At 37.0% G+C, this 13,930-nt stretch overlaps 1 protein-coding gene across 2 annotated transcripts; it reads right to left on the reverse strand.

Annotated features, from left to right (window-relative positions):
- Window positions 1-2,883: 2,883 nt before the first annotated feature.
- LOC311090071 (collagen alpha-1(II) chain-like) lies at window positions 2,884-9,348 on the reverse strand. 2 transcript variants are annotated; one of them, XR_014607826.1, is made up of 6 exons: window positions 9,092-9,348; window positions 6,921-6,974; window positions 6,730-6,837; window positions 6,587-6,640; window positions 5,801-5,988; window positions 4,943-5,082 (listed from the first exon to the last, which is right to left on the reverse strand). XR_014607826.1 is itself a non-coding variant. In XM_084125173.1 (5 exons), exons 3-5 carry the CDS (start codon window positions 5,924-5,926, stop codon window positions 4,060-4,062), a joined length of 516 nt encoding a protein of 171 aa, XP_083981299.1. In that variant the 5' UTR covers window positions 5,927-5,988; window positions 6,587-6,640; window positions 6,730-6,819; the 3' UTR covers window positions 2,884-4,059. The 2 variants fall into 2 exon arrangements, 1 of the variants encoding a protein (XP_083981299.1); XM_084125173.1 differs by lacking the exons at window positions 6,921-6,974; window positions 9,092-9,348 and adding an exon at window positions 2,884-4,206 and having other exon boundaries at window positions 4,840-5,082; window positions 6,730-6,819.
- Between the last annotated feature and the right edge of the window lie 4,582 nt (window positions 9,349-13,930).

The following is a 13,930-nucleotide window of genomic DNA, read 5'->3' on the forward strand; positions in this document are numbered from 1 at the left end:
ATCATCTGAAAAATATTGCAAGAATTAGATGCTTTGTTTCCAGACAAGACTTAGAGAAACTTGTGCATGCTTTCATCACCAGCAGGGTGGATTACTGTAATGGACTCATCACTGGACTTCCCAAAAAGACCATAAGACAGTTGCAGCTCATACAGAACGCTGCCGCCAGGATTCTGAGCAGAACCAGAAAATATGAACATATCACACCAGTCCTCAGGTCTTTACACTGGCTCCCAGTTAAATTTAGGATTGATTTTAAAGTATTATTACTGGTATATAAATCATTCAATGGCCTACCTCAATACATTGCAGATATGCTCACTGAATATAAACCCAACAGATCACTCAGATCATTAGGATCATATCAGCTTGAAATACCAAGGGTTCACTCTAAGCATGGCGAGTCCGCTTTTAGCTATTATGCCAGCCGCAGCTGGAACCAGCTTCCAGAGGAGATCAGATGTGCTCCTACTGTAGTCACATTCAAATCCAGACTCAAAACACATCTGTTTAACTATGCATTTACTGAATGAGCACTGTGCCAATGTTCGTCCGCTGTATTTTATTTTTTATTTTTCTAAACTGTTTTAATTATTCTTATTTCTTTTTATTATTTTAATTTCTTCTATGTAAAGCACTTTGAATTGCCATTGTGTATGAAATGTGCTATATAAATAAACTTGCCTTGCCTTGCCTTGCCTTGCCTTAAACTTAAAATGAATTTAGGGTATGTTTACACGACAACAAATTTACTACAAATGGAAAATATTTTCCTTGCGAAAAAAATGACCAAAAGACAAGATCACATGAAGGGCAAGGGAAATCACATGACCCACCAGGAAACAAGACTGACAAATATCGGAATAAAAGACAAGAAAGCATAAACATAACCAAAACCTAAGACAGCCATGTCATCTGAATTCCTATTTTTTTATTTTAAAATGTATACGTGTCCACTTTGTTTAGTCTCAAAACCTATAAACCTATAAAACGGCTCGGTTACGACTGTAACCTCGGTTCGCTGAAGAGGGAACGAGCATTGCGTCGAGATTGACGCTATGGGGAACGCTTTGCGTGATGATGTCTTGATGCACATGTAAAATCAGTCCAATGGTGTGGCGGAACGTCAAATGCGGGTGACGTCACGAACCAGGAAGCTATAAAGCCTGCTCGAAAACAGAGAGCGTCAGCTTCATCGCTGACAGGCATAAAGGAGATATGGCAAGGTGATGCAATGCTCATTCCCTCTTCAGGGAGGCGTTCCCGTTCAAGGGAACTCGCGTTGCGTCGAGATTGCAGTTGATCGGTTTTACGCCAGGACACAAACACAAACAGTTGATCGGTTTTACACCAGGACCCCCATAAACCGAGGTGGGCGAGACCCAAACTGTATTTGATACCCTTTTTCTACGGTCTGCAGGACCCAACGTGAAACATTTGGCAGTAGCTTCCACGCTGTCAAAAATTCTACTAGAGGTACCAGTCTCTCGAGACTGGTTTCTGGATTTTGTTGTTGTTGAGTAGTCGGTCCGTCGCCCTGTAATGGTGGACCGGCAGGGAACGACTGAACAGACTGCTCTGAAACCCTCCTCAGAGGGGGCAGGCATCCCGAGGCCACTACGTTTCTGGGTGGTCCTTGAGATATGTGCTCGCCGGAGACCGCTGCGCCCTGAAGCACCGGAGGTGGCAGGGTTGGCAGAACGGTCCCCTGAGGGCACCGAAGGGAGACGGGCACCGTAAAAGGAGGTGTTGACCGCTCTGCTTCACAAGAATGTCTTCTAAAGCGATTGAGGTGTTTCGTTGTTGGATGTTACCCTGGAAATCCAGAGTTCTCCAGAGAGCACAAGTTGAATTTGCTCAGCGAGTTACTCTGGTGTCGAGTAATGATGCTCATTAAATATGCCCTTGTATCCGAGCTGCACCAATCACATCGGGTTATCTGATATAGGCGGGCCAGAGGCGAGATGACGACAGCGCTGTGACGTCTAAGTCATTAGTAAACATTGCAAGATGGCTATGGATGAACACCAGTTGTCTGAAACGGCTTTGGCCGCTACAATGAACGATTTAGACTTGGCTTTTTATCTAAAAGAGGAACAGAAGACGGCGCTCGAATCCTTCCTTTGCAAGAAGGACATTTTTGCTGTTTTGCCGACCGGATACGGTAAGAGACTAATCTACCAGTTAGCTCCGCTGGTAGCTAAGCGTATGGGGCTTGTTGGGATTGGCCGTAGTGTTATCCAATAGCCCAGTTGCATGCAGTGAGATTTTCAAATGCATGCTTGGTGCCGTCCCTCGAGCTGGCCGATTTTCATTCGTCGATGCCAGACCGTTAATCTTTCAGATTTAGGTCTGGATTTCCAGGCTAGTTGGATGTAAGAATGAACATAGCCATCTTCATTTACTCTCGTTGTTACTCGAGGATGGATCAGACGACTCTTCACAAAACTTTTTCAATAAGCTCTTTAAAGTTATACATTGATGCGAGAATCACACTTACAACATGTTGTGTCGCTGTTTAAAATATTTGATACACCTTGTGTTGAGTTCAGTTATGATGTAGGTGAGCAGGAGTGGAAAAGTTAATTTTTGGTTTGACAAGGGCCAATAGTACCCAACATTTGTTTGCCAGACTGTAATGGAAGAGTGGTAAGGGGCCTCACTCTTGTATTAAAATGTACACTGAAGAACTACTGTACTTTTGTTTAAAAAGAGAGGTGTACAAATGCAATAATATTTTGATTGCCAATTAATTTGGTCATTTTTACTTTTAACTATGAACAGGAAAACATTTAATTTTTTTCAGAAATATGACAGTTCCCTACCCATTATCAACATGCAACCCAAGCACAACCCCTGGAAATAAAGTAGAAATTAAGGTAGTTGAGTGAAAGCATCGTAGTTTGTTTAATTCATGCTTAGAGAAAGGCACCGAGGCCATGGCAAGAAGATAACATATCCAGCATCCAGTTGACCACATAAACATGCTTTATTTCAACATCCAAAATAATTAAAAACATCTTGAAATACTATACATGTACAAAATAAGTACAGGTCCTTTATTGGAACCATTGGAGGGTTTATTTCTTCCGTGCACTTTTATTTTTGCCGCCTCATTTAAATTTTTATAAAGAAACCTTTCACTGAAAACAAATCAAACAAACTAAAACAAAAATAAAATAGAAAAAAAGATGTGCATTGCATTTTGAAAGTAGAAATAAAATCAGGAAACGGGGGGAGCGGCACGTACAGACAAAAATAAGACTTCTCTAGAAACTTCAGGAAGGGGAAATGGAAATGAGACGAACTGGCAATCAGTCCATCCACTTAACCCGTATCAGATTAAGTGCAAATCTACAGTAACCGACCTATCCTGCTGTTTTATTCTCCTCATCCGCTGACACTTTGATAAGAGCAATTGCATCACATTGACATCAAGACATTCTGTTGACATTTAGCACCAAAAAGGTTTGTTTTCTCTCAGATACAAACACACCACAGACAGGACCTGGAGAGGAAGTAGCACCTTTTCATTCCTGTTACTAATCGTTCACTTCGGTTGAATAAAAAAAACTGCCCTCGTTTCCTCCAAAATCTCCATGCACTTTTTTGTCCTGAGGTAGCCGTTATATCAAGATGACGTCATACCATTGACCTAAATCTGTTCCCTGTGTGATGCTTTACTTTCAGTTAGAAGGAACAAGACACTTGGCTGTCGTTTGTCATATTTATTCAACACCAGAGAATGGTACATTAGCATTTGCTTGTTTTTCATTGTCCTTTTGCAGTGGTCAAAAAAAGTCACCAGGTGGTAGTTTTCCTGTGGACTCCAGGGGGCGGGGCGTTTTACAAGTATATATTATTTTCTTGTTGTCAGCTGACGCAAAGGATTCTCATGAAGTGTCCATGATGGTGATACAGGCTAATGTAGCGGTCCTCGATTTTGTTTTTAAGAATGTTTCGATTGCAGCCGAATTAGAGTTTTTTTTAATGAACAGGAAAAGATTTGAAGATGACTGCTAGAAAAAAACCAGCAAAGTCATGTCCAGATTTTTCTTTTTACAAGAAGCAGAATGGGCCAACTTCTACACCGAATTCCTGATCGGGAGCACCAATGTCCATAGGAGCGATATCAATGATTGGCAGACGAGATGTTTTCGTTGTCTTATAGTCAATGACTGTCTTGCCCCATGTGCCAGTGTGTGACTGTGGAAAACAAACAAACAAAAAAGGACAAATGAATTATGATAAGATAGAATGCTGCAGGGATGACGTATTTGTGTAGTTTAGCACGCAATCGTCCTGAAGTCAGTGGGTTTTTGGCTAAATACCTGAAATAAGGTCTGTGGTGAACACAAGCTCTTTTCTTTTCACAAGCACAATTCTTTTACTTGTCTAACAAGTAGACATTAAACATCATCAGCCGAACACATAAATTCATCTAGCCTCATAGTGTTTGTAACCGCACGCTTGCAAACTATTCTCTATTGCAAACTCAATCTTTCAGAGAAATTGTTTCTTTTTTTTTTTTTTTTTAAGACTGAGAGTTGTCGAAATCTTAACTGTGGTGCAGTTCATTTAAATCCTACATTTAGCTTTTTACTTCGGATTGTGTTTAGGCATCAAAATTCATAAAATTAAGTTTATTTTGATCGTTATTTTCGGCAATAATCCTACTGGCTTTTTGTCGAGGGAACCAGGGTGATGCAAACTTATAGGCTGGACTACAAAAACACGTCATCTCTGCAGTGCTCTGTTTGAGTAACATTATGAGGAAGCAAAGAAACACAAATATGGGGGCAAAAGAAAAAGCAATGGCAGAGATGGTGGTGTGCTCACCGTGCAGCCATCCTCGCTGACTCTGTATGTAAAGCGGCTGTTGCCCTCGGCTCTGATCTCGATGTCGTTGGAGCCCTGCAGGAGCAGAGCCTTCTTCAGGTTGCCCGTGGCCTCGTCCATGTAGGCGATGCTGTTCTTGTAGTGGTAGGAGATGTTCTGAGAAGCCTCGTTGGACATCAGGCGCATGAAGGTCAGCTGGATGTAAACATCCTCTGGATCAGAGCCATCGCTGCCATACTGGAACTACATAGAGGACACCAAATTACTTCCTGTATTCATCAGCGAAGACCATGATGTATTCTGAGACCACTAATGAATATGCTTCTGTTTGGTTCTAGAGAGCATCTTGAGCTTGAGTGGAAGCTAGAAAATCTTAGCTTTTGTGCAAAATGTCAATGTCAAAAATGTGATTATTTGATTCATGTCTTAGAAATAGTGCAGAATCTGAAATCTTTCTTTAATTTGAAGTAATAAGATAAAATATTTCAAATTCTGACCTATTTAAGCAAATGATCAAATTTGTAACTAATCAAAATTAATAAAATTAATTCACAAAACTTTCCATTAAAAATCCTAAAACTATTTATTTGTTTATTTTGTTATTTATGGTTTGCTGGAACAGGTTTCAGACCTTTGATCCAAAAGAAAATAACAATCTGTTATGTATATATGCGCACATAAACATCTTTTAAAATGTATTTTTAATGTAAAATGTAATATATTTTATAAAATGAAAGAAATACTTTCAATTCTGCAGTATTTCAAGACCATTAATTAAATTTGTAAGTAATCAAAATTTTCGATTTTTTTTTTTTTTTCCACTGTTTCGTATTTGAAATATAAAATATATTTTAAACAACGTAATGCATTTTATAAATGATCAGCTAAATCTTTTTTGTAGTTTCTGGTCTTTTCACAGTCTATGTATCTCTGTATATCCTAGTATAAGGCCTTGACGTACCTGGAAGCCATTAGGCATGGACTCTCCGAACCAAACATGCTTCTCTCTGATGTTCTTGCTAGTGTACCAGTTCTTCATGGGGATGGTGGTCTGAGATGGGCTGACGCAGGTCTCGCCAGTCTCCATGTTGCAGAAGACCTTAATGGCGTCCAGAGGAGAGCCCTGGTTGGGGTCCACCCAGTAAGATCCTTGCAGGAAAAACAGATTTAAGTGAATTTCAGAGCAATGTTTTCAGAGCAAAACACACCAAACTATCATTCAGATTCAGCCTGTCAACTGCTATTGTCGTATGGAAAAGAGCAGCGAGGACATTCTACCCAGGGTTGCCAAGTTTGCGGTTTTCCCATGGAATCGGGCTACATTTAAACTGTTTGGTTTGGGATATGGCAACTCTGATTCTGCCAAACATCTAATTTAGTCTTCAACATAAGAAGGTAAGTCATATGAGATTGTAACTACATTAAAGTAAATAAACAATGACAGAATTTCATGTCTTTATATCATGCAGTATAAGCAAAAGAAAGGAAATGTTTTTTTTTTCTCTACTACCATCAATGTCACTTTTGTCTTTAATATTTAGAAATATGTAATGCACTACGAGATGAGAACAAAACTGGAACTGAACTGAACTGGATAATAACTGACAATAATGTCTTCTGTAGAGCTTGTAATTAAAGTAATTTCATAATTGATTAATTTTTTATTGTATAAAGCGTTATAAAAAATTTTTTTTTGACTATTTAAGTGAGGTCATATAAAACCCATGATATGTGATGTGCTACTTACACGAGGTCCAGCAGGGCCAGAGGGTCCGGCAGGTCCTTGGTCACCAGGAGATCCCTAAAAACATTCAGAAAGGGGCAGTTTTCACTTCGAGTGGATTCAGCGGTTCAGATTCAGTGTGTAACTGTGACATTATGCTCACTTACAGGAGGTCCAGGAACTCCAGCCATTCCAGAGAAGCCACGGTGTCCCTTCATGCCTCTATCTCCAGCCTCGCCAGCCTCACCCTTGTCTCCACGTGGACCAGCTGGACCCTGCATGAAGAGAGATGACAATGATCAGACTACAAGATGAATAACTACAAGATGAATAACTGATACAAATGAGATATTCGTACCAGGGCACCACGAGCACCAGCAGGACCGGACGGACCAGCAGAACCAGCAGGACCCTGGAAGGAAGAGAAAGAAAGAAAGAAAGAAAAGAACTAGGGATGCACGATATTGCATTTTGGCCGATATTCGATATGCCGATATTTTCAAACTAATTTTGTCCGATGCTGATACCGATATATATACACATTTTCCCCCTGATATATTTACACTTTAATTTTACTGAAGAGAAATCCAAGTCTCTCTCCTGTACTACCTTTGCCGTATTACACTCATGTGTTGTAGATAAGGCAATACACAAGACAAACAAAACAACATTTGATTCTACCATAAATGTATAATTTTACAAATGTAGAAAGACATTCACCCCTGAAAAATAGGCAAATTATTTCACTTGGAGAATAAATGATATGCCAGTGCCACATTTTATTTTTAAGTTCAGACTTCAAACTTCAGTCCTTAGGAGCAAAATAAATAAAAATAAATGTTATTCTACTTGAACAGGAATAAATCTTCTACTTGAACAGGTCTACCAAATGCTCCCCTGTTTTCGGTGCTGATGCAGTGGTGACCCGTTCATGTAACATGTAAGGGTGGCGCTGCCAATAAAGCAACTAAAAGCTGTCACAACGAACCGCAAAAGTAATGATTATGAATATGTCAAATATAGCAAGGAAATATTTTAATTGTTTATTAATAAACAAGTGTTTTCTGTGTCGGCTGCAAAGATGAAGTTGACGATGACTCGCGATCTTCGCAGTAGTAAACGCGCCAGAGAGAAATGCACATTTCGGATTACATAGTTTTCTTTCGTTTTGAATTGTGCTGTTTAAAAATATGATTTCAAGCGTTCTGTAGATAATAGATATATTTCTCAGGTCTGTGAGGCAAGTAGGCTATGCTGAGTTTCATTTCATTTATGAGACTAGCTCCAGTTCAATCGCGGGCGCCTCCGTGTCGTGATATCTATTATCTGCTTTACTTATTATTTATTAAATCCAGGCAATAGGCTTTATGCCCAGCTCCACTACTTCCTGAACTTCAGCCAGCTCCTTTGTTTCCTGTCTGCCATTATTGGACAAACTGATTAATCCAGGTGTGCCACACCTGGATTAATCAGTTTGTCCAATAATGGCAGACAGGAAACAAAGGAGCTGGCTGAAGTTCAGGAAGTAGTGGAGCTGGGCATAAAGCCTATTGGTTGATGAAACATTGATTAAAATTAAGATACAATTAATACAAAACGAAATTCACTTAGAAAGGCTTTGTGCTTTCTGTTTGAGGTCTCTGTGGAAGTTTTAAAGCAGTCTCTTTTAGTGCCGCTTTCAGAGCGCTCATGTCCGTAACCGAGAACTGTCACTGTTTTTCCTCATAAATGCGAACACGAAAAATAAAATAAAATAAAATGAATATTTTATGCTCTGTGGAGAGCATAGTAGCTTGAAGAATTTACATTAGTAAGCTACAGGACATCGTCTTTCAAAACATGACCTGCACGAAAGAGAAAAAAAATTACTGCGTCATTGTACCCAGCACTTCTGAAAATGCACTTGCAAATGCGTCTCTGTCCCCAGCACATCTCAACCCTAACTGAGGCCCATGCTCCAAATGCCTCCACATGTTAAGTTGCTGGCCCTCATGCACAGTCCTCACGTGCACATAGGAAACACGCCACCCTATCGGCAAGGCTCATTGGCAGAAATGATCATATCGGCCGATGCCGATGATGGTCATTTAAAGCTTTTATCGACCGATACCGATGTTGTGCCGATATCATCGTGCATCCCTAAAAAGAACAATGTTGAACATCCACAATCATAGCATGAGATAATTCAGGATAATATATCAATATGTCATAAAACGTTTTTAGTGTTACAGTGCGGCGTTATAATCGTAGCTAAAACTAAAACCATAAAAACATTTTCATTACTTGACCTATGATAAAATATCTAATTTCCATTCAGATTAAGTTAAAGTAATAAAATAACTCAAATTAACCAAAAGTACTAAAACTGTAACTAAATTTAAAATGAGAATGAAATAAAATCATTCAAAATAATAATAAAACCTGTAATTTTGGTATGGATGCATTACGTGTATTTATTCATAAAAAAATAAAATAAAAAAAACATTCTGGTAAATTTTTCAGAAACAATTCTGGGATATAAAAACGTACAGCCTCTCCACGATCACCATTCTTTCCGGATGGACCCATGGGACCAGGAGCTCCGGGAGCACCGGAGGCGCCAGGAGGACCAGGGTTGCCAGACTCACCGCGGCGGCAAGCAGAAAAGTGTTTTTTAAACTGGAAGCACCAATTACATACTATGTAATTTATGAACAACTTATATGCATTCATTTATTTCGTAAGGGATACTAAACAAACCCAGATAGTGTGACAGTAGGGTGATAATGACTGTATATTACCCTATAACCATTAACCGGTTTTATATATATATTTATGTGTTTGTATATACTATATATATATATTGTATTAGGTGTCTAATGCTATGCATCTCAAGAAATGTACTTATTGTGTTCATGTTGTACCGTTTGCTGCTATTGGGGTTGGGATATGGATATGGATATGGTTAGGTTTAAAAGAAGGTTAAGGAGTAGTTAAGATGTATTAATTACATTCAGGTATTTTTAAATATAAGTACATCATAACTACATGTATGTACACAGTAAGTGCACTGTATCGACTTAATTTAAATGTTAGTACACAGTAGTTAAAAAAAACGTAATATGAAGTGGGTTGCTCTTCTTCAATAGATAACATAAATGGTCTTGCGGTGAAACAAATAATTTTTTTAACGTACAAAATACACATTTTCCAATTAATAGCCTCTGAATTAAAATAAGGTGCATGCATAATAATTATAAAATAATTAAATTTGTATACATATTTCTTTTTTTTTCTTTTCTTTTTTTAGTTTTTATTGACATTCTGTAACAATTGTTACATGTACATCCATCCTAAATATTAATCACAAAGTGTCAACATAAATGTCCGTTTTCCAGAAATAAGAACATAAAAAAATAAATAAAATAAATAAATAAACAAAAATAATTAAAAACAAAAACATGAACACTTAGGGAGTGAAGTATGGTTGCTCCTACATATACAGGATATAATCATACCAGGTTAAGCAAATCAAAGTCCGGCCTGTGTGATGTTATATAATCTATCCATTTCTTCCAACGTAAAACAAATAAGTCCTTCTTGTAGTTCAAGTCTGCAGTTAATTTCTCCATCCTGTATATATCCATCGTGATGTCCATCCACATGGTCAATGTTGGACTCTCCTGTGAAAGCCATTTTCTTGTGAGTGCCTTTTTGCCTGCAACTAACAAAATACTAAACAAATGTTTGTCTCTCTTTGTCCATCCATCTGGCATGAGTCCAAAAAAAAAGACTTTGCTTTGCAATGGCAGGTGGCTCCCAAAAATTTCTTGAATTGCTTTATGTATTTCCTTCCAATAAGTTTTAATAACCTGACAGCCCCAAAAAACATGATAATGATTTGCATTCATATTTCCACAATTTCGCCAACAGGCTGGGGAGTTACCTCTATAATGTGATTTTTGATAAGGTGTAATAAAATACCTTATCAGGCTCTTCCAGCCAAACTCCTTCCAACTCTGTGAGCTGCTACATTTCCATTGATATTTCCAGATTATTTCCCATTCCTCCTCTGAAAGATCTATTCCTCCTTCCCTTTCCCACTTTGTTTTGATGTATATGGTTGAATGTGCTTTCTTGTTTATAAGCCCTTTATATAGACCTGAAATAATACCCCTATCTTTGTTTGCATCATACGCCCTTTTAAACATATCTAACAGCTGATTACTTGATTCAGATACATACTTTAACTTGTCACTGATAAAGTGTCTCAGCTGCAGGTATCGATAGAAGTCCTGTGCCTCTAGAGCATATTTCTCTTTAATTTGTTCAAAACTAAGGAGTGCGTTATCCTTTATTATCTTACATATAGCTGTTACTCCTTTATTTGTCCATTCCTTAAATCTCGTATCTAATTTTTTTGGGACAAACTGCGTATCATATGCACACCATTTAAGGACCACAGTATCCTCCTCTAATTTGTATTCTGTTATTACTGTTTTCCAGATTTTAAGTGTCAACTTTAACCATGGGTTTTCTGTATTTTTTATGAATTCTTGCAGGCTGCTATCGGCTATAAGTGCTTGTATGGGGATGGAAATCAGACCTACTTCAATTTTTTTCCACTGAGCATCATAAGATGGATTACACCAGTTTATCATTGGTCTCAATTGTGCCGCCCATCTCTGAGGGAAGGAAGGCCCCATCCCCCTTTTGCTTTGGTCAATTGGAGAGTTTTAAATCGGATTCGAGGTCTCTTTCCTTGCCAGATGTATCTGGACAGCATTTTGTCCCATTCATTAAATACTTTTTGGTCTATTTCTATCGGTAGGGTTTGAAATAAATAAAGTAATTTGGGTAGGATGTTCATTTTAATCGAATCTATTCTTGAACTGAAACTTAAGTTTGGAGTTAATTTCCATCTTTCTATATCCTCTTTAATTTTCTTTTGAATCGGTGAATAATTATATTGAAATAGTTCTGCGAGATCCTTCGGTATTACAACCCCCAAATATCTAAGATGTTCCGTCTCCCATGCTAAATCATATTTATTCCTAATTTCCTCTGGTGGTTTGTAGTTGTATTTAAGCAGTTGTGTTTTATTTATGTTAATTTTGTATCCTGATAGTCTGCCAAAGTATTGAATACAGATAGAACTATCTTCTGAAAAATATTGTGTGATATTATATTGCTACAATGTTTTTTTTTTATTCAAATTCCAATTTTTCTTTCAGTTCAACCTATAAAGGTCTAATTAACATTATACCATGCTAACATTACAAAACCTGTTTTTTGATATTTTGAATGCGAAGCAAAACTCAAATAAGAATAGACAAATCACCAATAATAAACAATTCTGGACTTTATTTAACGATCACCTAAACATCATCTGGCTGTAAACAGGACAAAGCAAAGAAAAAAGGAAGAAAGAATTGTGTTAGTGACTTTACTTTTCGTCTTCAATTGCATTAAAAAAAACTCCTCATTTATAAGTCGCTTTGGATAAAAATGAATGAATAAATTCACTGCTAAATGAATAAATGTAAAATGTAATGTATGCATAAGGTAAAATAATTACTTTCTGGAAGGCGAATGTTCCTTCTTTTTTCATTCTTTTTGCAATCGCTGTCAAATTCCTCGACTTCACTAAAATAAAAGATGAATGCCATTGTCAAAAATATTGTGTAATAATAGATAAATTTTTTTTTTGCAAATGCAAATTACAAGCATACCTAGGGTGATAAGATGGGCCACGGAGGAACACCTCCTCAGCCTCACATGTTAATACCATAGACTGGTTAATACATAGTGAAGGCATAGTAAATTTGATTATTAGGCAATTGTAGGCTATGAGTTGTAAATGGCTGGCAACAACTTCATATCACAGTTAAATTAATATTGATTCATTTTAATACTTACGTTTTATAAGAACTAATTTAAGTAGTCTACATAAATTATATTACTAAAATAAAATAATTACTCAGGCATTAATTAATTCAATTTATAGTTTTAGGAGAAAAGGTCCGGTAATTAAAAAAAAGGTCAAACGGTAAATCTGATTAAATAATTAATGATGAAATTCTTTGATATTAACACACTTAATGTATTTAATTGGTCTACTTTAATGTCAACTAATTTTAATCAAATTTTTACAATGGCTTGTCTACAAAAAGTCCAAGGTTAAAGGCTAACGTTAGCTATCAAAATATTTTCGGGGAAAAAAGGCGAAAAACATACATTAAAGGCTCAAGTTTTGTTACAAACTATCTTTACAAATATTAAATGGTCTATTCATATGTTGGTGTATCCATGAGCTATAAAGTAGCCTAGTTTGATTAAAAAAGAAATCGAATGAGTATGATTCGCTAAATAAAATTGGCAATACTCACATTTCGGCTTAAGTTCTTCACATGTTTATCCATAGACAGTATATGTGTTTATCCGATCCAATTTGATAGGAGGCGCTGTCTTGAAAAACGAGGGGTCTGAGAATGCGGGACTCTGGGTGCGGGACTGTAGGTGCAGGCTCCGAGTCTGCAGCTTTTATGAGATTGTTTTAAATATTTTTTGAATATACAAATATGAAATTTAGTTCATTTATTTTTTTATTTTAGTTCTCTTCATTAATGTTTGTTCTGTCCTGCTTTGTGTATCCCTTATGATTTTGTTTGTTTTTTAAACCATGGTTCATGTAGGCTACCACAAATTGGTTGTATTACCACAGTTTAACCATGGTTTTAAAGTATCTTGAATTACATTTAAGCATATAGTTACAACAAACATCTAAAAAATAACAACAGAAAGACAAGTAACCATTTAATGATACAGACTTGTAGTTGCCCATAAATAGTAGGGGTGGTTAATCTGTCTGATTTCCCGATTCGATTCGATTACGATTATTGAAGTCCCGATTCGATTACAGTCGATTTTCGATTATTAACGATTCTCGATTAGCGATTATTGATTTTCCAGTTCCCAACAGTAAACGAAAATACACTACAAAGTGATTGCAGTATTAAAAAAAGTCAGCTGCTGAATTACTTAACTCTTTTATTGAGTAACAACTCAAAGCACTTTCTGTGTCGTGTAGTTATAACTTCAGAATTATTTGTATACAGCTTATGTTCTGTAGAACACAGAAATTAATACATCACATTGTGTTGTGACTCATCAAGTTGAACTAAACAATAACAAATAAATGAAAGGCTTATTTCCTTTAGGAAGTAGATCAGAACCAACATACTGTAGAAACTGGACAATTTTCTTCTAGAAAGACAAGGTGTTCAGCTAAAGATATTAAATAGCAGTCCCAAACTAGCTTTTGTTAATACAATGTTGGTATGAGCCACCACAGTATTTTACAAATATAAAAAATAACACAAAGTGAAA

This window comes from Abramis brama, assembly GCF_963993115.1.
Source record: "Abramis brama genome assembly, chromosome: 9".
NCBI lineage: Eukaryota > Metazoa > Chordata > Actinopteri > Cypriniformes > Leuciscidae > Abramis > Abramis brama.

Excerpts from the sequence above, each read along its gene's own strand:
- LOC311090071 (XM_084125173.1), bottom strand. The coding sequence starts at position 5,926 with ATGGAGACTGGCGAGACCTGCGTCAGCCCATCTCAGACCACCATCCCC. Across the intron at positions 5,083-5,800 it reads CCATGCCTAATGGCTTCCAG|TTCCAGTATGGCAGCGATGG; the intron begins GTACGTCAAGGC and ends TCCTCTATGTAG. Across the intron at positions 4,207-4,839 it reads TCAGCGAGGATGGCTGCACG|TCACACACTGGCACATGGGG; the intron begins GTGAGCACACCA and ends TGTTTTCCACAG.